The 25,163-nt window shown below is 44.2% G+C and overlaps 2 protein-coding genes across 11 annotated transcripts in view; both read left to right on the top strand.

Annotated features, from left to right (window-relative positions):
* The first annotated feature begins 1,469 nt into the window (after positions 1-1,469).
* On the top strand, positions 1,470-10,467 carry ZPR1 (ZPR1 zinc finger). 3 transcript variants are annotated; one of them, XM_081546422.1, is made up of 14 exons: positions 1,470-1,669; positions 1,852-2,013; positions 2,416-2,506; positions 2,883-2,953; positions 3,935-4,021; positions 4,167-4,289; positions 4,509-4,556; positions 4,727-4,793; positions 5,204-5,274; positions 5,964-6,053; positions 6,521-6,631; positions 7,302-7,388; positions 9,002-9,067; positions 9,850-10,467. In XM_081546422.1, exons 1-14 carry the CDS (start codon positions 1,499-1,501, stop codon positions 9,982-9,984), a joined length of 1,380 nt encoding a protein of 459 aa, XP_081402548.1. In that variant the 5' UTR covers positions 1,470-1,498; the 3' UTR covers positions 9,985-10,467. The 3 variants fall into 3 exon arrangements, with proteins under 3 accessions (XP_081402548.1, XP_081402549.1, XP_081402550.1); XM_081546423.1 differs by having other exon boundaries at positions 4,167-4,293; positions 4,513-4,556; XM_081546424.1 differs by lacking the exon at positions 1,852-2,013.
* Positions 10,468-12,434: 1,967 nt separating this feature from the next.
* BUD13 (BUD13 spliceosome associated protein) overlaps positions 12,435-25,163 on the top strand; it is a 310,128-nt gene continuing 297,399 nt past the window's right edge. For 6 of the 8 annotated variants that reach the window (XR_014070012.1, XM_081546416.1, XM_081546414.1 and 3 more), the window contains exons 1-4: positions 12,435-12,604; positions 17,627-17,720; positions 19,612-19,696; positions 23,740-24,543. Coding sequence is in view for 7 of the 8 variants with exons in the window: in XM_081546416.1 (XP_081402542.1) it covers positions 12,462-12,604; positions 17,627-17,720; positions 19,612-19,696; positions 23,740-24,543 (1,126 nt within the window). In the remaining variant the exon portion in view is untranslated. Of the gene's footprint in view, positions 12,605-17,626; positions 17,721-19,611; positions 19,697-23,739; positions 24,554-25,163 lie in introns of all 8 variants that reach the window. The other 2 variants (XM_081546421.1, XM_081546420.1) reach the window with 2 other exon arrangements.

The raw sequence follows: 25,163 nt of genomic DNA, 5'->3' as shown, positions 1-25,163 counted from the left end.
CATTGACCCCCTCCCAGTCCAGTTCTTTTGGAGGGCTGCTGCTCTGCCTGGGCTGACAGCATTTGTGCCTGGGCTAGAGACCCTTTGGGCTTCCTTTGGGCTTCCCTTTGGGCTAGTGGTAAAGGCCATTGACCTGCCTGTCAATGCAGAAGACTCGAGAGACGTGGGTTCGATCCCTGGGTCAGGAAGATCCCCTGGAGAAGGAAACAGCAACCCGCTCCAGTTTTCTTGCCTGGAAAATTCCATTGACAGAGGAACCTGGCGAGCTACAGTCCTTGGGGTCACAGAGAGTCAGACGCAACTGAGCACGTTAGAGACCCTTCCTTTGCATCTGCATGGTTCAGCCATCTGCTTATCACAGGACAGTGTGCATAAGATACAGGCTCCTGAGGTGGCCTGTCTATGTTGTCCCTGCTGTTCCAGATTTTGAATGGCCTCTTTTTTTGACAATGTCTCTTTTTATGACTGACAATCTTCTCAACTGACAACCCTCAAAATCTTACATCCCCCCACCTCCACCATTCCCTATGTACAGATTCACCGCTTGGGAGCAACCCAGCTCCTTATAGCTCCCTGGGAAATCGAGGGAGGGTGAAGTGGAAGGAAGAGGAGAGGGTAAGCACACCCAGTCCTGTACCCTTGGAACATCCTGGGCAGCATTCTTTCCTTCCAGCTCAGCCTGCCTGGCACAGGGTTCTCGCCGCCACACTCCCTCACAGCATGAACCCCACCTCAGTCTGGCCTCATAAACCTGCAGATTAGATCTCTCCCATGACACCCTCGATTTAGCAACCGAACTGGGGGAAACATGCCCAGGGAAATTTTACCCCCCAAAGAGGTGTTCTTGGTGGTGGCTGTTAGGAAACCAGGAGGGGTGAGTCAGCTGAGGTCAAATGTGGTGGGGATGATCCGGCAGGAGTAAAGGCAGGAGTAAAGGCGAAGGCTGTGTATTTGAGACTGGAATTTGGGCAGGGGTTTACCATGGACAGAAATAGGGAGTGAGAAGAACAGATAGGGAGAGAGTGATCAAGGGACTAAGGGAGGATGATCTAGAGCTGAAGCAGCATGTGGCCCAAAGTGGATCCAAGCAAATCCATGTCGGAATGCACCTCCTCGGGGATACCTATGGATGGCCAGGCCCCCTGTGGTCAAGGCTCTTGTAGTTAGACTTGTGGACCAATAGTTAGAACCCTATGCGACAGAGCTATTGCAAAGTATCAATAAAACTCCCCCGGGTCTTAGAGGACCCCCTGGAGGGCAGTGACGCCGGAATTGAGGTGGAGGCAAAGCCTGGACCCGGCTGGCTTTGCAAGTCAGGACCGAATAATCTGGCAACACGGAAACCAGGCCGGATATTTCTCCGAGAGGAGTCCGCGGCCTCTTTAAGAAGGGGCGGGGCGGGAGGGTGTGGGCGTAGCTGGCGGAAGTGCCGGAGGAAGGGGTGGGGCCAAGAGAGGGAGGCAAAAGCCGGAAGTTGAGGCCCGATCATCGCGTGGTGATGTCGGCCGGTGGGGCTGTGGAGCCTGGGCTGCCGGGGGCAGCTGCCGCTCCCTCGCCCGCCCCGGCTCGGGATCCCGGGCCGGGGCACTTGTTCCGGCCTATCAGTGCTGAGGACGAGGAGCAGCACCCCACCGAGATCGAATCGCTGTGCATGAACTGCTACCGCAATGTGAGGCGGGGGTGCGGCCGCGGGCAGCTGGAGAGTTGGGCAGAGGCGGGGAGGAGCGGGGGTCGGCGATCCTGCCAGGCTGGCCTAACTGGGGACCTGGAGGCGAGGCACACTTGGGGCTCAGTAGATGGGGGGTTAGGAGTTTCATTGGTACTTTCCTTAACTGTTTTCTGCTTCCTCAGGGCATGACGCGCCTCCTGCTCACCAAGATCCCCTTCTTCAGAGAAATAATCGTGAGCTCCTTTTCCTGCGAGCACTGTGGCTGGAACAACACGGAGATCCAGTCGGCGGGCAGGATCCAGGACCAGGGAGTGCGCTACACTTTGACTGTCAGGGCTCAGGAGGTGAGAAGGGCCTAGGGCAGTTACCCTGGTGTCCTAGAGAAAGCTTGGGGACTTGAGTCGGAGCTTCGGTCCAGGAGGTCGGACCTTAAATATATCCACTTAAGTGTCCAAGCCTCAGTTTCCTTCTTTGTAAAATGGCGTTGGTGCCTTCAGCTGCTCAGGTGCGGTAAGACTTATGAACATGCTTTGTAAGGTATCAAATGAGGCAGTAGTATCAGAAGGTATCAGATGAGCAGTAGTTAGGAATAGTACTCTAACCATTTGGGTAGCTGGTTCACAGCAAGGTGCTATTCCACAGGAGCAGTCTGGACTGCCCCCAGTGGGGAGAGGAAAGAAAACAGCTGGGGCGGGGGCTCCTGTATTGTTGACCTCTGTGAACTGAAGGTTTTTCGTTCTGCCCAGGACATGGACAGAGAAGTAGTGAAGACTGACTCTGCCACCACAAGGATCCCAGAGCTGGATTTTGAAATTCCTGCCTTCAGCCAGAAAGGAGGTATATTTAAGATCAGAATGTTTGTGCTGTTCATGCCTGGCGTGAATCTTACTGTCTTGCAAAAGTCTTGGTGCCAGGTGTAGTGGCTTATGTATGGATTTGGCCACATCCTTGTAATCTTCATTGGTTTAACCTAAGCAGAGAGCTTAGATAAAGTAGCTTAAGGTAGTATATAGTGGTAGTAACACTGTGACGTACTTATTATAGAATTGTCTGTAATAATCACTCTTAACTAGAGGTGAATGGAACTTTATTCCCTGCCCTCTTGATTTTATAGGTGAAGTCAAGGCCCAGACAGTTCAGTGAACTGCCCAGGGTCATACAGGCACTTGATGGCAAAGCGAAGCCTGACCTGTCTTTTGTTCTTACTCACCAGCTCTGACTACTGTTGAAGGATTGATCAGCCGTGCTATCTCTGGCCTGGAGCAGGATCAGCCCACTCGAAGGGTGAGCTGGGGTTTTCTCATTGCAGCAGCTCAGGGAGTAATTTCTTCTGTAGACTTGTTCACCTTCCCATGTGGCTGAACTGTCTCTGACTGAATGTTGGAGAACTTTGAGGGGAAGCGAATGGTGATGCTATAGCTGCCTGGCTGTTACATATGTTGTACCACTGTCCTTTCCGCTTCCCTTCCTCCACTGTATATTGAGGCCTCTTCTCAGACAGACACTGTACCGTTACCTCTGAAGAGCCTTTCCTAACACCCTTGGGTTTATCTGTGCTTCCTGAGTGCTCCATTGTGTCTTATATTTATTATGACATTTTATATATACATATATATATATGAAATAATATAAATACAAATTTAGTCATTTGTCTTCTTAAGTGGACAGATAAGTCTCTGGGTTTTTTTAACCAGTGCCCCATGAAAGGGTTCTCGTTTATTTACTGTTTATGTACTGTTTATTTACAATTTATTTATTGTGGGCATTTAGTCCACAAATGCCTGAACTAAATAGCTGAATGAGTGAGAAAAGGAGACTTGTCTGGCACCACCATAAACTTCAAACTTATTTGCTATTTTTATTTATTTATTTTTTAAAATTAATTAATTTTAGGCTGCACTGGGTTTTCACTGCTGCATGTGGGCTTTCTCTAATTGTGGCAAGTGGGAGCTCCTCTTCGTTGTGGTGCACAGGCTTCTCATTGCAATGATTTCTCTTGTTGCCGAGCATAGGCTCTAGGTGCGTGGGTTTAGTTGCTCCACAGCATGTGGAATCTTCCTGGGCCAGAGATCGAACCCATGTCCTGTGCATTGGCGGTGGATTCCTATCCTCTGTACCCCCAGGGAAGTCCTTATTTGCTACTTCTTATTGTGAAGCCCGAGTATGTCCTCAGTTACACTAAGATGGGTTGTGACTTCTTGTTGGAAGTGATGGGGGCATAAGGTCCATCATCAGGGCTGATCTTCTACTCTCTGTTCCTGTCAGGCGAACGAAGAAGCCGTGGCTGAAAGAATTGATGAATTCATTGCCAAACTGAAAGAGCTAAAGCAAGTGGCCTCTCCTTTCACATTAGTGAGTACTGAGGGACTCCAGGTGCCCTAAACTTAGGTGAGGAGCGACCAGTAAGACTGTCTGAGATTTTCCCGTGGTGCCTCAGTGTTAGATGGAGGATTGTATGTGATTTCTTGTTGTAACTGCTCTCTCTTACCCATGTTAGGTCATTGATGATCCCTCAGGGAACAGCTTTGTGGAAAACCCACATGCTCCCCGGAAAGATGATGCCCTGGTGATCACACACTATAATCGGACTCTGCAGCAGGAGGAGATGCTAGGGCTCCAGGTTAGTGCACTGAAGAAGCGAAGAATGCTCTGGAATTACCATGCACTCTGGATTACTTGGCGTCAGCTCTGTTCTTCCTGTGACTAAGGCTTTGCTCTGACTTGCTTGTTAAACCCACAAGGTGGCAGGTGACACAAGCAAGCCAGAGCATTTTCTCTCACCTCCAGGGGAGGCTGAGGTCCGTGTGCCAACATTTGATTTGTGTCTCTTCTACTTTAGGCAGAAGCACCAGAAGAGAAGCCAGAAGAGGAAGATATCAGAAACGAAGTGAGTCACATTGGCTTTTGTGGAGGAAGGAGTGGTGGGCTGAGACTGACTGTTCAGTGTCTCTTCCCAACAACATGGGTGGCCACCAGCGTACCAGCAGAATGTCTTTAGCCTGAGCAGGGTTCACCCGCCTGGGAGGGCTCACCCTACATCCCCATGTTGTGTTCCAGGTACTCCAGTTCAACACAAATTGCCCAGAATGCAATGCTCCAGCCCAGACTAACATGAAGCTAGTTCGTATCTTTCATCGGGCTGTTGGGTTGCTCTTCACTTGAGTCAGGCATGAACATTATATTCAGTCTGGAAAGTATTTCCTTCAAAGAAAGCATATGCTTTATTATGAGTGATGAGGAGGATGTTGCCTTTGATGAGACTGTTCACTTTGGCTTTTGGGTTCAAAGAGAGAATTAGGCCATGGTCTCTAGGCTCTTGTGTGTGGTCTGAGCCATGTTGTCAAACATCGATGAGCGGGGATCACTGTGGGTGGTGACCTTGCCCTCTTCTGGGGGCTTGTCTGATTTAGGCTTCTGATCTGTTTCCTGCAGTCCTGGGACCAGTATCTCTGTGTGTGGAAGGTTTGGGTTTGTTCTTTCCCAGAGGGTGGTCTTGCTCTCCTGGAAGCAGATTTCCTTAATTCCCTCTTCCAGAAATCCCTCACTTTAAGGAGGTTATCATCATGGCTACCAACTGCGAGAACTGCGGCCATCGGACCAATGAGGTGGGTGGGCTTCATCGTTTGGGAAGAAGCTTAACTTGAGGGTAACCCCTATCTAACTTTCTTACTTTCTAAAGCTGCTTAGAGTGAGGAGCTCTTGAAGCAACTAGAAAGTAGCTTCGAGGAGAAAAGTTAGAAATAACATAACTTGTTGAAGACATTCAAAGTTAGTTATATGGAAGAGAGAGACCCATTTTATGACTCACCTCTCAGAGGGGTGAAAGTACAGGGAGGCAGATTCTGGCTTAGTAATAAAAAGCTTTCTGAGTCTGTCTGAAAATAGAGCGGTCTGCCTTGGAGGGTTGTAAATTCCTTTTTCCTGAGTGTATTCAAGCATAAATTTTAAATTCTTAAACCAGAAAAACTGTAAAGGGAATCTACCCATTAGATGCAGCTAAAAGTCCCTTTCAACCTCAAGTCATTTTTTTGAAGGTGAATTAAGTTTCTTGGCAATCTGGGGTACGTTTTGGCAGGCTGCTGGTGCTAGGCACTCTGCTCCTGGCCAGCTCTCCCTGATTTCAGTATGGATGACTGCTGCCATTGTGGGTATAGAAGGCACTGTCCTTGGTAGCCGTTAGTGGGCCTGAGTGGAGGTCCAAGCCTTTATCCCCTCCCCCTCCCCAGACTCCCTGCGCTAGGTGAGGATGGAGTCTCCTCTGCTGCTGCTGCTGACACTGTTACCATCTGTGCAGGTGAAATCTGGAGGAGCTGTGGAGCCCTTGGGCACCAGGATCACCTTCCACATCACCGATCCCTCAGATATGACCAGAGATCTGCTCAAGGTGACAGCCTGCGTGGGGATGTGACTCTCTGTCACACATGGCTCTGTGTCAAAGGGAAATTTGTCTTCTCCCAATCATGTCCTGGGGTTGTGAGGTACCTCCTTACTCCCTTGGGTTTGAAGATCCCTGAGTAGAGTTAACTGATGGTCAGAAGTGCAGATTCAGAAGGTGACCCAGAAGCGCTTTCTGATGACTTGGCAGCCTTTTGCCTCTAGTGTCTGTAAGGGCCCTTGTTTCTGGACTCTTAATGACAGGATGCCTGCCAGCTTGGAGCCATGACTCAGAATGTCCCCTTTTAAAGTTGGTTCCAGGAGTGAGTCTGGCTTTAATTGGAGATTCAGAGAAAACTGGGACAGCTGACTTTGTCCCCAAACTGTCACTGGTGGTATTAATTTGGCAGGAGGACTCTGGTTAGCTTTCTCCAGGGGCTCCTGATTTAAAGCCTAATTTGATCTCTCACCTTGCAGTCTGAGACATGCAGTGTGGAAATCCCAGAGCTGGAATTTGAACTGGGAATGGCTGTCCTTGGGGGCAAGTTCACCACACTGGAGGGGATGCTGAAAGACATCCGGGAACTGGTGAGTCCCCTGAGTATAGTGCATGCAGCTTCTGCAGTGTGGCTGAGGGAGAATGGGCTCGAAGGCCTCAAAGGTCCTGGGTTTTGAAGCTGATAACCGAGGTTTCTTTTATTTTTAAGCTGATTTGAGTTAAACATTATTTTAGATTATGACATTAAGTTTATGGAAAGTTCAGAGTGGAAAATCTCAGGCCTGACTCTGGGCTGATATAGATATTTTTTGGTTTTGAGTAAGTCATTTATTTTACTGTAAGATGGAATGAGGGTCCTTTTAGTACCTGAAACTCCTGAACATACATGTATATGTATGTGTTGACTTAACCCATATGTTTGTTCTCTTAGTGAATCATTTCACTTAATTGATTCTCAGTTGTTAGGTATTTTGTCTTTGTAATTGAACTTTACTTTGTGCTTCTTCAAACAAGGACTAGAGTTCATATTTAAGAACCTTTCTATAGCTTTTGTTTCATGTTGCCCATTATCACTTGGGCAGATTAATCCACACAGTCTTAGGAGTGGCTGCCTAGGTCAGAAGGTGGTATAGAATAAATAGACACCAAACCTCCCCAACAGGCATCCCTGGTCTCCCCCTCCCCACCCAATCAGGTTTATGGTTAAACCTTACAAACAGTGAGCCAGTATTCTAGCAATTTGGATGCCATTTATTGCAGGTAACCAAGAACCCTTTCACACTGGGTGACAGCTCCAGTCCTGGCCAGACGGAGAAACTGCAGGAGTTTAGTCAGAAGTTGGACCAGGTGAGAGGACTCTGGTCGGTCAGTGTGTACAGTCCTGGGGTTCCAGTGAACAAACAGGAGGCTATATACCCCTTCTTGCCACATATAAACATCTAACATGTTGGGAATTCTGCTGTTTCCAATATCCCACACCATCTCCTTTCTTGGTTTTCTCCCTTTTTTGTTAGAGCATCTTTTCCAGTAGCATCATGAGAAAGTGCGTGGGAAGTAGAATTCCTGGGACTTTGCATGTCTGAAACTTTCTTTATTCTACTCTTGTACTAGCTGAATGACTGGGGATAGAATTCTGGGTGGAAATAATTTTTTATCAGAATTTCTAAAGTCTTCCAATTTCCTGCCAATGTCTTTCAGTTTCTCAGTTGGGCTATTGAGAGGTTGGAAGGCATTCTGCTTCCCGATCTTTTGTTTGTGACCTATCTTATGATACCTTTCTGTCTCCGGTGATGTGAAATTTCAGAATGTGCTTTGGTGTGGGTCAGTTTTCAACCACTGTTGCTAAGGACTTGGTGGGTTCTTTAAATCTGGAAAGTCATGTGTCTCAGTTCTAGGGAGCTTGTAAAAAAATGCTCTATTGCTTCTTCTCTGTTCTCTCTTTCTGAAATCTCTATGTTTTGGATGTTAGACTGACTTGTCTGGTTGTCTGTAATTTTTGTTGTCCTATTTTTAGTTTTTTTGTGTTTGCTCCACTGTTGGAGAATAATTTTCCAGCCCTTTGAGTTTTTCATTTCCATTGACATTTTGATTTTCCAAGTTGCTTTTTTTGGTCTTTCAATACTTTCTGCCTGCTTTTTTTTTTTTTTTTTTAATAGCGTCCTGTTGTATTAAGGATGTAGTATTTTTTTCTCTTTGAGAATATTAATTTTTTTTCTTAGGTTTAATTTCCTTGCATAGGCTCCATTTCCTCCTAAGGGTTTTTTTTTTCCCCATTTGATTGCTGTCTTTCAGTGTTAGGGGCTTTGCTCAGATGTCTGGTGATCATTGGTTGTCTATTTAAAAGTAGAGGACTAAACCACCTGAGTGGGGTGAGTCTTGTTGACATTGGGTCATTGGAGGGGGTTCAGCTGAGCCATTTTGTTGAGGTGACTCCAATGCTTGAGTCGTTGCATGTTTCCTCTGGGCTGGTCAGATTCCCAGCAGTGGGTGTTGCACTTCCTGGCCTGAGGGTGAAGGCTTGGCGGGCAGTGTTCCGACAGCAGAGTGTCCGAACAGGACGGGGGTGTGTATGTTTCCAATAAGGCTACATTCACTTACTTCCTGTTCTTAAGTCCTTCCGCTCTACCCTCCACTGGGTCAGTGTCCCCCAGGCCATAGTGCTCTGTGCTCCCTTCTCCACAGCATCCTCTATCTGCTGTTGGGATGGAGGAAGGGCAATTGTTGATCTGTTTGGGGTGAGAGAGGAGATAGGGATGCTTCTTAAATAACTGTCTAAGATTCTTCTTTTAGATCCTCTCCACTCTACCTCTAGAGGTACCTTCATTTCACTAGTTCTTAAAACTTTGGGGGATTCTACAGTGTAAATTAGGTTGCTTGTAAATTAGGCTGGCAGACACAGCTCTTTACTGCAAGGAGCTATGTAAGATTTACATAATCATGCTGAATTCTGTCTCCTTTAGATCCTCGAGGGTATTTTGAAGGCTCACTTTATTATGGATGATCCAGCAGGAAACAGCTACTTGCAGGTACAGTATACCTCCCCTGGTATTTCATAGAGATGTCTTTTCTGACCTTCCTTAAATACATGTCACTTCTCCAGAAACTGAGACACTCAATTCTAAATGAACTGCTTTTTATCAAGGAAACTTTTAGCAGAAATTGGAACATAAGGGAGGAAGCGGGGAGGTGGAAATGACTGTGTGTCAAGAGACTCCCAAGTTCCTTCTCCATCCAGTCTAGCTGGAGTCCCAGCTCTCAGTACAACATGGAGTTTTCATTTGGTAAATCTGGCTGTAGAGCGAGGAGAAATGGTGCCTCGTCCAGAGGCCAAGATGGGAAACTTTAAGCTGACAAGGGAGATACTCTGGTGATTGATAGTAACTTTAACATTTATTGAGTAGTTACTATGGATCAGGCAAAACTTTTCTAAGATTGCCCCACAATTAAGAGGATGCTACCTTCTTTGTAAGGAGGTGCAGATAGAAAGTTTTTCTCCCTGCAGTCCCACTCCCAGCCCATGTGAGCTCTATTGCTGCCCACGAGTTGAGCCTAGCTGTTGGATGTTGAAGGCCCTTCGAAACAATGAAGGGAATTCCCTGGTTGTCCAGTGGTTAGCACTCTGTGCTTCCATTGCAGGGGGGCATGGATTCAGTCCTTAGTTGGGGAACTAAGATCCTGGGTGCTGCCTGGCAAAAAAAAAGAATAAAAACTCATTAAGGTCTTGATAAAGTAGAAATTGGGAAGTTGCAAGGGGGAGGGGGAATGGTAGGATGGCAGAGGCACTGATGGTCTGTCCTTGGCTTTGCAGAATGTGTATGCACCTGAAGATGATCCCGAGATGAAGGTAGAGCATTATAAGCGCACATTTGACCAAAACGAGGAGCTGGGGCTCAACGACATGAAGACAGAGGGCTATGAGACAGGGCTGCCTGCCCAGCGGTAGCAGTGGCGGTTCCTGGCCAGCCTCCAGTGCTGCTCAGACGCAGGGTTATTTATTGCTTTTGGAAAACGCTGGAGTTGCCCCCCTACCAGGCCTTACCCATGCAGGGAGGACACCTGGTCTAAGTCGGAGATCTGGGCACACTTTCGAACAGTTTGTGATGGAAATACAAACCTCTTGGGTTGCTTGACCTTACTTTGAAGGATTTGAATTGGCGTGGAAAGAAACCCAGAAATGAACCATCGGGCATGTCATTGTCACTTTTTTCCTTTCAAGTCTTTACCCTCCTTCCACACAGTGCTTTCTCATACAGGGCTGGAACTCTGCAGAGTTGGGAGAAGGTGGAAGACATCTACATCTGGAGTTTGGGAGTTGGGTTGGGTATATAAAATACTGACTTTCAACAGGAAGAGTCTTCTGAGGGGAGGGAGTCTAGGACAGGTGAAGAAGTTCTCATTAAAGTGGTGGCAGTGGCCTCTGAATTCACTCTGTCCTTGTTTGATATGCTGGTAGAATTCAACCTCCTGAAGAAAATTTTCTCCAGTGGAGCAACTGTAACTTGGGGAGTGGAGCTGGCATTTCATTCACGCCTTTAGTAGATGTTCGAGTGCTTGCTTTGTGCCAGGTACATCACAGAACTGAAGAAAATAAAGCTCTGCTTTCGTGGAGCTTCAAGTGTAGTGGGGAGAGTTGATAGAGTGGGTGGGGGTTTTCAAAGCTAACAAGGAGAACAGTGTCAGATGATTCACCATGTTATGGAGGAATGTCAAGCAGGGAAGGGGTCTGGGTAGTGCCAGGGAAGGCAGGGTATTTGCCTTATTAGATGCAACTGCAGAGAAAGGGCCAACCAGGGATTACATGCCCCTCTTTGGCCATGCCACTGGTTGTGAATTCATTTGATCCTTGAGCCCTGTGAGGTAGGCTTAAAACCTGAGCTTGGTCTTGTCAGGCTAAGGTGTGGTAGTGAGTAGAATGGTTAGAGGTGGAACTGAAGACAGAAATGGGCAGGAGGTGATGGGGTTGAGAAGACTACTGGTGACATTCCTGGAGCAGAACTGGGAGACTTTCCCAATGCCTGCTGACACCGGGGAGGACGCTAGGCTGTGGAGTTAAGCTTGAGATACATTAAAGTGGACTAGATGCCAAGGCGGTGTTGTGAATGGACCTGTGGGGCCTTCAGCTAGTGAGGCCCTATCAATCCAGTGCCCCCTTCTCATAGGCCCTAAGAGACTCAGCCTTCATGTCTTCCTGGGCCTATGCTGTGACCAGTCAGTATTCCAGTGGGTTAAAGTTCAGGCCTCAGGGCAGTAATCTCAAACCTGTTCTATCATGTATATTTTTTGAACCTGTGTCCCAAGATATGTGATTTTATTTATGAAGTATAATAATGCCTCATTGACTAACATATATCCCTTAAAACAGTGACAAAAAAATTGAGCATATGGTGAGATAAGTAAAATATACAAACTAACTTATTTTTCAAAACATTTGGATTACCTCTTGCACCCCACTTTTTTAGTCTCTGATCCCAAGGGTCATATGTTCTAGCTATGTGAAGTTGGGCAACTTAACCTCTCCAAACTTAAGTGTTCTCATCTGTAAGGTAAGGGTAATTAAACCATCTGAGAAATGTGAGAGTTAAATGAGATAATTCAAGTACAGCTCTTAAAGCCTCAAGAAGAAAAATCTTCCCAAACTTGAGTGTTAGAATTTATTCTCTCTAGCTTCTCTCTTTTGCCATGCTGAAAACATCAATAGATCCAGGTTCTTTTCATTGGGAAGAGTTTGCACAAAATCTAGGGGCAACCAGTATCAAATGCGGGAAGTTACATAGGTTAGAAACTACCATATTATTCATAGTAATTATACTGGATTTGGAATCCTGACTTCCTCTCTTGAATGGTTCTTAAAAGCCCCTTAAAGCAGATTCCTCTCCTAAACATATTAATAAAAATAAACATGATGTGCCAGTTGTTAGAAGCACTTTGCACAGTAATATTATCCTAGTCCACCTAACCATTGAGTTCACGTCATTATTATGCCCATTTTGTTAAGTAACTTGCCCCAGGTCTCACAGCAAGTTATCGAGCCAGAACTCAAACGTAGATGGGACTCCAACTCCAGAGCCCACGTTCCTAACTACTACTCTCTGGTGCTTCTGAAGCTGCTGGGGGCAGAAGTCTTGCTGGAGTCGTGGATGTAGCCTCGCGACCACAACAGCGCTTGCTGCACAGTTTGAGCAGATGGAAGAACGAAGAGAAGAAACACAATTGCCGGGTCAGAGGGGATGTAGAGTGGGCTCCGGAAGTGTGTGTGTTCCTGTTCTCCAGTCCTCCAAGACTCCAAGACTCGCGCCTGTCAGCCCAGCGCTTCCAAACACACCGTCACTTCCGGCCATGGCCCCGCCCTCCAGCTCGCCGCTGTTCTGTTTCGCGTTCAACAGTTTTGTCCCCAGCCCCGACCCGTCTCCCGCCGCTGCCATGGCGGCAGCTCCGCTGCTCTCCAAGGCCGAGTACCTGAAGCGTTACTTGTCTGGGGCAGATGCCGGCGTCGAAGGGGGCCCTGAGTCCGGCCGCAAGCGTCGCAAAAAGCGGCCGAAGCCTAGCGGGGCCGGCGGCAAGGGGTGAGTTGGCCCTGGCAGGGTGGGGTCCGCGCGGCCCGCCGCCCCTTCCCGCTCCGCCCTCGGCCCGGCTCTTGCTGGGCTCCTCGCCGGCGGCCCCGCGCCCCTGTCTGTTCGCCCAACCCTGCCTGTGCTCAGGCCGCTGCTCGCGCCCCTGGGCAGTATCTCCAGCGTGTTCTGGCCGTATTGTAACTTTCATTACTCTTTTTCCCGCCTTTGTAGCATTCCGTTCTCCCGCAGAGAGTGAATATTGTGTGCTGAGAATAAAGGTGAATCGAATTAAAAGGCTCTGTGCTGGGACATTAGCGGCCCAGAACCTGCCCTTGCGGGTTCTTCTAAGCCAAGGACTTGGGTCCTGATCTATGCTCACTTCCTGTTACTCTTAACTACTACCAACACTAACAATTAACGTTTATACTGCTCTTGTCATGTGCCAGGTACTGTTGTAAGTACTTTAGACATGACTTTATTTAAGAGTCATAACAGTATTAAGAAGTAGGTATTTTTGCTATCCCCACTTTTCAAACGAGAAAACTTATGTGGCCTAGTGTACTGTGTTGAGTAGTGCCCCTCCCCTCCGAACCAGAACCTTAGAATGTGACACTGTTTAGAAGTAGTCTTTGCAGATACAATTAGTTAAGATGTCCAGTATAAACCGGTGTCCTTTTAAGAAAAGACCAATTTGGATACAGAAACAGGCTTAGAGGGAAAACTTACCAGGTGAAGATGGAGGCTGAGCCTGGACTGGATTTATGCAGCCGACAGAGGCTACCAGAAGTTGGAAGAGTCAAGGAAAGATCTTCCCCTGGAGCCTTTCCTGGTGGACATTACCTTGCACACACCTTGATTTCAGACTTGAAGTCTCCGGAACTGTGAGGGAATACATTTCTGTTGTTTTAAGCCCCTCAGTTTGTGGTCCTTTGTTAGGCAGCTCTAAGAAACTAATATATCCTGTAAAGACAAATAGTTCCAAATAACTAACCAATTTAGTTAGTTAATTCTTTGGTTGTTGCGTTATTCTTGCTGTCTTCTGACCCCTCTGACTTGTGTGGATTTCCTGGAGGCAGTGCCATGTAGTGAAATTGTCTTGAGCTTTGAAGTAACATTGATCAGTCTTTCAGTCCTAGCTGTGCCACTTTGAGTTGTGTGGCCTTGGACAAGGTATTTCATCTCTCTAAGCCTCAGTTTTTTCATGTTTAAAGTCAGAATAATATTGAATTAGATCACTTATATTAAATGGTTGTAAAAAGCAAGAGAGTTCCAGAAAAACATCTATTTCTGCTTTATTAACTATGCCAAAGCCTTTGACTGTGGGGATCACAATAAACTGTGGAAAATTCTGAAAGAGATGGGAATACCAGACCACCTGATCTGTCTTTTGAGAAACCTGTATGCAGGTCAGGAAGCAATAGTTAGAACTGGATGTGGAACAACAGACTGGTTCCAAATAGGAAAAGGAGTACATCAAGGCTTTATATTGTCACCCTGCTTATTTAACTTATATGCAGAGTACATCATGAGGAACGCTGGGCTGGAAGAAGCACAAGCTGGAATCAAGATTGCCGGGAGAAAAATCAATAACCTCATATATGCAGATGACACCACCCTTATGGCAGAAAGTGAGGAGAAACTAAAAATCCTCTTGATGAAAGTGAAAGAGGAGAGTGAAAAAGTTGGCTTAAAGCTCAACATTCAGAAAACTAAGATCATGGCATCCGGTCCCATCACTTCATGGCAAATAGATGGGGAAACAGTGGAAACAGTGTCAGACTTTATTTTTTTGGGCTCCAAAATCACAGCAGATGGTAATTGCAGCCATGAAATTAAAAGATGCTTACTCCTTGAAAGGAAGCTTATGACCAACCTAGACAGCATATTAAAAAGCAGAGACATTACTTTGCCAACAAAGGTCCGCCTAGTCAAGGCTATGGTTTTTCCAGTAGTCATGTATGGATGTGAGAGTTGGACGGTGAAGAAAGCTGAGTGCTGAAGAATTGATGCTTTTGAGCTGTGGTGTTGAAGAAGACTCTTGAGAGTCCCTTAACTGCAAGGAGATCCAACCAGTCCATCCTAAAGGAGATCAGTCCTGGGTGTTCATTGGAAGGACTGATGTTGAAGCTGAAACTCCAATACTTTGGCCACCTCATGCGAAGAATTGACTCATTGGAAAAGACCCTGATGCTGGGAAGGATTGTGGGCAGGAGGAGAAGGGGATGACAGAGGGTGAGATGGCTGGATGGCATCACCGATGCGATGGACGTGAGTTTGGGTGTACTCCAGGAGTTGGTGATGGACAGGGAGGCCTGGTGTGCTGCGATTCATGGGGTCGCGAAGAGTCGGACACAACTGAGCGACTGAATTGAGCTGTGATTACTAATCTGGCTTTTCAAATAATAACTGTTAATAATAACGCTTTACATCAAGACAGTCGTTTTTATTCTTTGGACTCATCCATAGTTGATCCATGTAACATTTATTGAGTACATCATCTATCACAGTGAGGATATCACTGTGAATGAGATATCACTGTCCCTACTCTGATGGAGCTTATAGTTTAATGGGGATACAGTCTTTAAACAACTAATTATGCAACTAGTTGATTTATTTCCTTTGTGATAAATGAACGTACTCCAAGAATGTGTAACAGGGATTCTTAGTTAGGAGAGGTAAGGGGAATAGTTTTGTACGGTCTGCTCAAGGAATTTATATATATGCTAGGATTTTAAGAATGGCTAAGAGTTTCTCAGTAAAGAATTAAGAAGAGTAGGTCAGGCAGAGGGAAGGAAATAAATATGTGAAACTGATATGGACAGGAATTTGGCTAATTCTAGGCATCAGAAGATGACTAGTGAGTAGTGATTGAGGAGACAGTGGTGCAAGATGAAATTGGCCATATTGGCAAAGAATGGACCATAGGATCTTTTTTTTTTTTTTTTAGTTCTACCAGTTTATTGCTACCAACCCATCTCCCTCCACCCTCATGCACACATGCTCAGTCATGTAACCCCATGGACTGCAGCCCACCAGGCTCCTCTGTCCATGGACTTTTCCAGGCAAGAATACTGGAGTGGGTTGCCATTTCCTTCTCCAGGACCATAGGATCTTACAGGATTTTGAACTTTAGCCTAAAACCAGAGATGAATGTTTGTAGGCTGTTATCAGAGATAACAGAGATAAACCAGAGATATCTAAAACCAGAGATAAACCCACGCACATACGGACACCTTATCTTCGACAAAGGAGGCAAGAATATACAATAGAGAAAAGACAATCTCTTTAACAAGTGGTGCTGGGAAAACTGGTCAACCACTTGTAAAAGAATGAAACTAGAACACTTCCTAACACCATACACAAAAATAAACTCAAAATGGATTAAAGATCTAAACGTAAGACCAGAAACTATAAAACTCCTAGAGGAAAACATAGGCAAAACACTCTCCGACATAAATCACAGCAGGATCCTCCATGACCCACCTCCCAGAATATTGGAAATAAAAGCAAAAATAAACAAATGGGACCTAATTAAAATTAAAAGCTTTTGCACAACAAAGGAAACTATAAGCAAGGTGAAAAGACAGCCTTCAGAATGGGAGAAAATAATAGCAAATGAAGCAACAGACAAACAATTAATCTCAAAAATATACAAGCAACTTCTGCAGCTGAATTCCAGAAAAATAAACGACCCAATCAAAAAATGGGCCAAAGAACTAAACAGACATTTCTCCAAAGAAGAAATACAGATGGCTAACAAACACATGAAAAGATGCTCAACATAACTCATTATCAGAGAAATGCAAATCAAAACCACAATGAGGTATCATTTCACACCAGTCAGAATGGCTGCTATCCAAAAGTCTACAAGCAATAAATGCTGGAGAGGGTGTGGAGAAAAGGGAACCCTCTTACACTGTTGGTGGGAATGCAAACTGGTACAGCCACTATGGAGAACAGTGTGGAGATTCCTTAAAAAACTGGGAATAGAACTGCCATATGACCCAGCAATCCCACTGCTGGGCATATACACCGAGGAAACCAGAATTGAAAGAGACGCGTGTACCCCAATGTTCATCACAGCACTGTTTACAATAGCCAGGACATGGAAGCAACCTAGATGTCCATCAGCAGACGAATGGATAAGGAAGCTGTGGTACATATACACAATGGAATATTACTCAGCCATTAAAAAAATACATTTGAATCGGTTCTACTGAGATGGATGAAACTGGAGCCCATTATACAGAGTGAAGTAAGCCAGAAAGAAAAACAACAATACAGTATACCAATGCATATATATGGAATTTGAAAGATGGCAATGATAACCCTATATGCGAGACAGAATAAGAGACACAGATGCATAGAACAATTTTATGGACTCTGAGGGAGATGGTGAGGGTGGGACGTTCTGGGAGAATAGCATTGAAACATGTATATTATCATATGTGAAACAGAACACCATTCCATGTTCGATGCATGAGACAAGGGCTCAGGGCCGGGGCAATAGGATGACCCAGAGGGATGGGATGGGGAGGGAGGTGGGTGGGGGGTCCAGGAAGGGGAACACATGTAAACCCATGGCTGATTCATGTCAATGTTTGGCAAAAACTATTACAATATTGTAAAGTAATTAGCCCCCAACTAAAATAAATAAATTTATAAAAAAAAAAAGAAAAATAAAAAATTAAAAAAAAAAAAAAAGAGAGAAATTGGCCATATTGGCAAAGAATGGACCATAGGATCTTTTTTTTTTTTTTTTTTTAGTTCTACCAGTTTATTGCTACCAACCCATCTCCCTCCACCCTCATGCACACATGCTCAGTCATGTAACCCCATGGACTGCAGCCCACCAGGCTCCTCTGTCCATGGACTTTTCCAGGCAAGAATACTGGAGTGGGTTGCCATTTCCTTCTCCAGGACCATAGGATCTTATAGGATTTTGAACTTTAGCCTAAAACCAGAGATGAATGTTTGTAGGCTGTTATCCAAGAATGATTCTTCTTTTTTTGGTCTTTTATTTTTCACCTTTAGAATGCGAATTGTGGATGATGACGTGAGCTGGACATCTATCTCAACCACTAAAGCAGAAAAGGAGGAAGAGGAAGACGATGGAGATTTGCCTGTGGTGTGTATCTTTTTGAGCCTCTGAGGACTTTGAAATGCAAGCCTCTAAATCTCGACTCCCAATGCAGGGTAGATAGTAAGGAGGAAAGTTAAGGTCGGAGAAGAGGTGACATTTTTCAGGAGCTATTTTAAAATAGTTTTCTTTGATGATGCCTATATACAATCTTTGTATATGGAGGGCTCCATCTGCCCAGAAGTGGGAACTGATTACAGAGAGACAGGATTCCTCAGTGTCCGTGATAAAGAGTCGTGATTAGAATTAGCCATGGTTCAATTTGTTGGAACTTACCTTAAAAACACTGTTTGGTTTTAATGAAAGAAAATGTTATTTGCTCCTTTTATTTACTGATTCAACTAAGCTTTAAAATTGTATACTCTTGCCTAGGTACAGCAGAGATGTAGATTAATAGAATATAGTGTTTATACTTTAGAGGTCATACCCTTAGAATGGGAGACTGAATTTCAAATAAATTCATTTATTTGATAAAATTCATTTCATAAATTCATAAATTCATTTGATAAAATTCATTTATCAATTTCAGCAATATAACGAATGTCGGAGATATAGTTCACATATGTTATTGTTGTTTAGTTGCTAAGTTGTGTCTGACTTTTGCGACCTCATGGATTGTAGCCTGTCAGGCTCCTCTGTCCCTGGATTTCCCAGGCAAGAATACTGGAGTGGGTTTCCATTTCCTTCTCCAGGGATCTTCCTGACTCAGGGATTGCACTGTGTCTCCTGCATCACTTGCATTGCAAGTGGATTCTTTACCAGCTACGCCAGTGGGGAAGCCCCTCACATATGTGCCAAGTGCTCTTAGAACCCAAAGGAGAGAGCACAGTTTTTAGCCCATGAAGATGGGAGATTCCTTGAAGGATGGAAATATCTGAATTAAGTTTTGAAGGATAAGGAAGAGCCAGGTGGTCAAAAGCATAGGTAAATAAGTTAGCATTGGTATGGCCATGGGACTCTTGCTTAGAATTGCTGAGAAACAAGGTGGAAAGGAAATAGTTACATCTCTGAGCCATGATTTGCTCTTAGTAATGTGGAGCCTTTCTTGGCAGAGCTTTTGTGAAGCGTGAGATAATATAAGTAAAGCGCAAAACAGTGCTTTGCTCATAGTTGCAGGTCTGTCATGTGGAAAGAGGATCATTTGCATCAGAGGTCAGAACTTGGGTGGATGGGAAGAAGTTACAGGAAGGTAGATGTGGGTCCAATACAACTAAGAACTTCCTAGCCGCAAAATGCAGCAGACTGCCTTGTAACATGAGTTCCCTGTCAGTGAATTGGTTCTCTGTCAGGAGGGACGACGTGAGTGATCATTTATCAAGGATACTGTAAGGAAGATTCCAGATTTATTTGGGAATTTGGGTGATATGAAATATGGTCTTATCCCTTAAATATTCTATAAGTCTTTGTACATTTTAATGACTTCTTTTGGTGGGATCTAGAAAAACTATCATTGTGATCTACAGTAAAGCTTTCATAAGGAGTCCAAATTCCTTAATGAATGTTAAGTATGACAGGAACCCTGCCTGTGTTTTTAACTCTGAATGGAGTGGTAAACAGCTAAAAGGAGTTTAGCTTTTAGCTTTAAGTGGCAGTTGTTATACCAGGCAGGTTAATAAAAAGGTTTGTAATAAAAGAAATGAACATCTGGAGGGAAATTGATGAGTCAGAGAAAGATCTATAATTAAACCATCCAGGGACATTCATGTTTATGGAACACATGTAACTGAGGACCACTGCCTGTTTCTTCATGGCTGTTTTGAGTCTTTGTACGCCATGTGTTGTTAGGAGTGGAATAGTCATAGCTTCAGGTTCTTCGGATAGCACTGCTACTTGGCTGGATCCTGTGGATTTCCTTAAAATGTTGTTCTCACTTCCACAGGTGGCTGAGTTTGTGGATGAGCGGCCAGAAGAGGTAAAGCAGATGGAAGCCTTTCGTTCCAGTGCTAAATGGAAGCTTCTGGGGAGTGAGTTCCAGTAACAGATAAATCTGAATTTCTCATTAATAGAGGAAGCCTTTTATCTCCTTTTTTTTTTTTTTTCTAAAATTGAAGTATCATTGATTTACAATATTGTGTTAGTTCTAGGTATATGGCAAAGTCAGTTATGTGTGTATATATATGTATATTTAGATAATTTTTCATTTAAGTTATTATAGGATATTGAATATAGTTCCCTGGCCTGTATAGTAATTCTTCATGGCTTATCTATTTTATGTATAGTGGTTTGTATCAGTTAATCCCATATTCCTAAATTACTCCTTCCCCCTTCCCCTTTGGTAATCATAAGTTTGTTTTCTATGTCTGTGAGTGTGTTTCTGTTCTGTATACAGATTCATTTGTGTTATTTTTTAGTTTCTGCATGTAAATTCTGTCATATAATATTTATCTTTCTGTCTGACTTCACTTAGTATGATATTCTCTAGGTCCATCCGTGTTGCTACAAATGGCAATATCTCATTCTTTTTCATGGCTGAATAATATTCGTGTGTGTGTGTGTGTGTGTGTGTGTGTGTGTGTGTGTGTGTGTGTGTGTGTGTGTGTGTGTGTGTGTGTGTGTGTGTGTGTGTGTGTGTGTGTGTGTGTGTGTGTGTGTGTGTGTGTCTGTTCTGATTTTTCAAGGAACCTCCATACTGTTTTCCATAGTGACTATACCAGTTTACATTCGGGTTCCCTTTTTTCCATATCCTCTTCAACATTTGTTATTAGTAGAATTAAAAAAAATATATATGTTGTATTCTTTTTTTCTGGTCACATTGCATGACTTGCAGAATCTTAGTTCCCTGACCAGGGATCGGCCCCATGCCCCCTTGCAGTGGAAATGCAGAGTCCTAACCATTGGACCACCAGCAAATTCCCTTGGTAGACTTTTTGATGATAACCATTCTAACAGCTGTGAGGTGATGCCTCATTGTGGTTTTGATTTGTATTTCTTTAATAATTAGCAATGTTGAGCATCTTTTCATGTACCTGTTAGCTATATGTATGTCTTCTTTGGAATTATGTCTATTTAGGTCTTCTGCCCATTTTTTGATTGGGTTGGGTTTTATTTTTTGTTGGTTGCTTCATTTGCAGATATTTCCTCCCATTCCATAGCTTGTCTTTTGTTTTGTTGATAGTTTCCTTTGCTGTGCAAAAGCTTTTAGTGTAATTAGGTCCCATCTGTTTATTTGTGCTTTTATTTCTTTTGCCTAAGGAAGCTGAGCCAAGAAAATATTATTATGATTTATGTCAAAGAATGTTCCACCTATATTTATTCTTTACTAGGAGTTTTGTGGTTTTAGGGCTTGCATTTAGGTTTTTGAACCATTTGAGTTTATTTTTGTATATGGTGTGAAGGAATGTTTTAATTTCATTATTCTACATGTGGCTGTCCAGTTTTCTCAGCACCACCTATTGAAGAGACTGTCTTTTTTCCATTATATATTCTTGCCTCCTTTGTCATAGATTAATGGACCATAGGTATATGGGTTTATTTCTGGCTCTCTATTCTGTCTCATTGATCTATATTCCTCTTTGTGCCAGGACCATGCTGTTTTGATTATTATAGCTTTGTAGTATAGTCTGAAGTCTTGGAGGGTTATACCTCCCACTTTTTATAAATATCATGGGACTTATCAACCATGTGGATTAGATTTACTGTCAGGTACTTCCCAGGTGATGCAAGTGGTAAAGAACCCTCCTGCCATGCAGGAGACAGAAGAGATGCAGGTTTGATTCCTGAGTCAGGAAGATTCCCTGGAGGAGGGCATGGCAACCCACTCCAGTATTCTTGCCTGGAGAATCCCGTGGACAGAGGAGCCTGGCGGGCTAAAGTCCATAGGGTTGCAAAGAGTCGGACACGACTGAAGCAACTTAACTCACATGCATACACCCTACAGATATCATTAGTTTTCTCTGAGGGGTGGATTCTGGTCAGAGGAGCCTATTCTCCAAAGCAAAGGAGGTGACTTGTTTAATTCACCCATTAACAAATATTCACTGGATCCCACCCAACTTTTAGTTGTTTATATTTGCTTAGGGAGCTCAGTGATAAGAGATAGAAGGAGAAGAGAAACTGGATTTTGTCACTCTCTGGATTTACTATAAACATTTCATTCTGTTATGTCTTTGAATATAGAAAGTCTCAAACTTGCCTTTTTAAAGATTGCTTGTGGACTCTTGAGTCAGATCTGGGTTTGGATATTAATTTCACCACTTATAAACAGTATGATTTTGGCAAATTACTTAGTCTTTCTAAGTATCAGCTTCTTTTGTCTATAATATGAGGAGAGCAATATTTATCTCGTAGGCTTGTTGTGAGAATTAAATGAAATAATCTATATAGACATGGGCACGCAGCAGTTGATCAGTAAAGTGCTGATCCTTCTTTCTGGTGCTCTTGCTGCTTCTAATAAGGACCACAATGGCATGAATTAAATAGCTCACAGGATTTCATTTTGATGTGGCACAGATTTAGTCAGTTTGCCTTTGAGAGAAGAGTGGGTGCAAACTGAATTGCCTAAGTTAGATATCAGTGGGAGCTTCTCATGGAGAATTCCATACAGATAAGGTTTGGGGAAGGGCATTGGATTGGGATTAAAAGGTTGGGGTTCTAGCCTGTCTCTTCATCTTAGTAGCAGTGACCCCTAGGTAGGAAACCACTTAGCTTCTTAGGGTCTCTGTTTTCATGTCTGTAAAGCAAGGATACCTGCCCTGCTTACCAACAAGGTTCAAAGGTTCAGTCGCTCAGTCGTGTCCGACTCTCTGCGACCCCATGAATTGCAGCACGCCAGGCCTCTCTGTCCATCACCAACTCCCGGAGTCTACCCAAACCGATGTCCATCGAGTCGGTGATGCCATCCAACCATCTCATCCTCTGTCATCCCCTTCTCCTCCCACCCCCAATCCTATCCAGCATTAGGGTCTTTTCCAATGAGTCAACCCTTCGCATGAGGTGCCCAAAGTATTGGAGTTTCAGCTTCAACATCAGACCTTCCAATGAACACCCAGGATTGATCTCTTTTAGGATGGATTGATTGGATCTGCTTGCAGTCCAAGGAACTCTCAAGAGTCTTCTCCAACACCACAGTTCAAAAGCATCAATTCTTTGGCGCTCAGCTTTCTTCACCGTCCAACTCTCACATCCATACATGACCACTGGAAAAACCATAGCCTTGACTAGACGTACTTTTGTTGGCAAAGTAATGTCTCTGCTTTTAAATATGCTATCTAGGTTGGCCATAACCTTCCTTCCAAGGAGTAAGCGTCTTAATTTCATGGCTGCAATCACCATCAGCAGTGATTTTGGAGCCCCAAAAAATAAAGTCTGACACTGTTTCCACTGTTCCCCCATCTATTTCCTGTGAAGTGATGGGACCAGATGCCATGATCTTAGTTTTCTGAACGTTGAGCTTTAAGCCAACTTTTTCACTCTCCTCTTTCACCTTCATCAAGAGACTCTTTAGTTCTTCTTCACTTTCTGCCATAAGGGTGGTGTCATCCTCATATCTGAGGTTATTGATATTTCTCCCGGCAGTCTTGATTCCAGCTTGTGTTTCTTCCAGCCCAGCGTTCCTCATGATGTACTCTGCATATAAGTTAAATAAGCAGGGTGACAATATACAGCCTTGACGTACTCCTTTTCCTATTTGGAACCAATCTGTTGTTCCATGTCCAGTTCTAACTGTTGCTTCCTGACCTGCATACAGGTTTCTCAAGAGACAGGTCAGATGGTCTGGTATTCCCATCTCTTTCAGAATTTTCCACAGTTTATTGTGATCCACACAGACAAGACACAACATGAAAAATAAATTTAAAGTGCCTTGTAGATTTATGACTTGTAGGCAAATTTGAGTGGTTTTTCTTAGGATATTCATGAGTGCTACTTTACTGCCCTGAAGTAGTTGTGCATACCTTTTGGGCTTTCTTAGTAGTTTTGAGATGTGTCCTGCTGGGGTGTCTTTTGAAACTTTGGTTATAGGGATGACAGAACATTCGTGCGAATCTGATTCTTTGCTATTTGTGTTTAGGCCACAGTGAAGATATACCCTCACATAGACAGTTCTGTCATGACACCCCAGATTCGTCTCCTCCTAGGAAGGTTCGTCATGACACCCCGGATCCATCTCCTCCTAGAAGGGTTTGTCGTGACACCCCGGATCCATCTCCTCCTAGAAGGGTTCGTCATGACACCCCGGATCCATCTCCTCCTAGGAAGGTTCGTCATGACACCCCGGATTCATCTCCTCCTAGAAAGTCCCATCATGACACCCCGGATTCATCTCCTCCTAGGAAGGCCCGTCATGACACCCCGGACTCATCTCCTCCTAGGAAGGCCCGTCATGACACCCCGGATTCATCTGCTAGGAAGGTTCGTCATGACACCCCGGATTCATCTCCTCCTAGAAAGGTTCGTCATGATACCCCAGATCCATCTCCTCCTAGAAGGGCCCGTCATGACACCCCAGATTCATCTCCTCCTAGGAGAGCCTACCACAGTTCCTCAGATCTCTCTCCTGCAAGAAGGGCCCGTGATTGCTCCCCTGACACAGCTCAACCTAGAAGGACTCTTGACTCTGTGGATAGATCACAGCTCAGGAGGGCCCATCGTAATTCCACTGACTTGGCTTCTAACATTCCTCACTCACTGCCCAGAACCAAAAGCAGTGAAACCCCAGAAAGCTCTAGCAAAACTTCTCTACATCGAAAGGGGCCAGGACCTTCTCATCCATCACTCCCAAAGAACAGCAAATATGAGTATGACTCAGACCTCTCTCCTTCACGAAAAAAGCAAGCAACATCACATGTTGGAAGTAAGCAGCATGATTCTAAAGGTGAGTGTTTGTCCATGAGAGGGACTTGTTCCCAGGGTGCTTTCTTTTGGATCTTTTAGTTGCTTTGCTAGGTATTTGTGGTCTTTAGAAATGAGAATGGGGTTTGGGGTTTTAAAAACTGGAGGAAAATGATGCGAGGTTGGGCTGAGGAGAGTTAAAAATCAACAGTAGTAGGGTGGAAGTTTTTATATATATTTTGTTTATTTTCCCCACCTCATGAAAATACTACATGTTTGTTGCAGAAACTTAGGAATGTATAGAAATGTAGAGAAAGATCCCACAAAATTCTGTCCAGTCAGAGGCAGTCTCTCTTTTGTAGCCAATGTTCTTTTAGTCTTTTTCTATAGTCATTTTTGATGTAGTTGAGACTTGTCTAGGCAGTAAGTAAATATTGCCTGTGTAATCTTGCCTGGTTTTTTTGCTTAGCATTATCTTTCCCATGTCATAAAATATCTCTTTGTTAATATAATTTTTGTTGGTGTTCCATTAACCATTCCCCTAATGTTGCATATTTTAGGTTATTTGTAAACCTTTCCCTCTGTAATTCTGTAATGAACATCCTTATACATAAACTGTTGCTCTTTTCTGGATTATTTCCTTATCTATTTCTAGATAGACTT

The sequence above is a fragment of the Giraffa tippelskirchi genome, chromosome 11 (genome assembly GCF_054371585.1).
Source record: "Giraffa tippelskirchi isolate mGirTip1 chromosome 11, T2T-mGirTip1v1.2.pri, whole genome shotgun sequence".
Taxonomy (NCBI): Eukaryota; Metazoa; Chordata; class Mammalia; order Artiodactyla; family Giraffidae; genus Giraffa; species Giraffa tippelskirchi.
Note: the sequence above shows the minus strand (reverse complement) of the source record. Positions and strands in the feature narration are given on the sequence as shown.

What these genes read in the sequence shown, in the direction of transcription:
- ZPR1 (XM_081546422.1), top strand. Translation starts at nt 1,499, where the DNA reads ATGTCGGCCGGTGGGGCTGTGGAGCCTGGGCTGCCGGGGGCAGCTGCC. An exon ending in TTAGTCAGAAGTTGGACCAG is followed by an intron (nt 7,389 to 9,001) that starts GTGAGAGGACTC and finishes TGTCTCCTTTAG; the next exon opens with ATCCTCGAGGGTATTTTGAA. An exon ending in CAGGAAACAGCTACTTGCAG is followed by an intron (nt 9,068 to 9,849) that starts GTACAGTATACC and finishes TTGGCTTTGCAG; the next exon opens with AATGTGTATGCACCTGAAGA.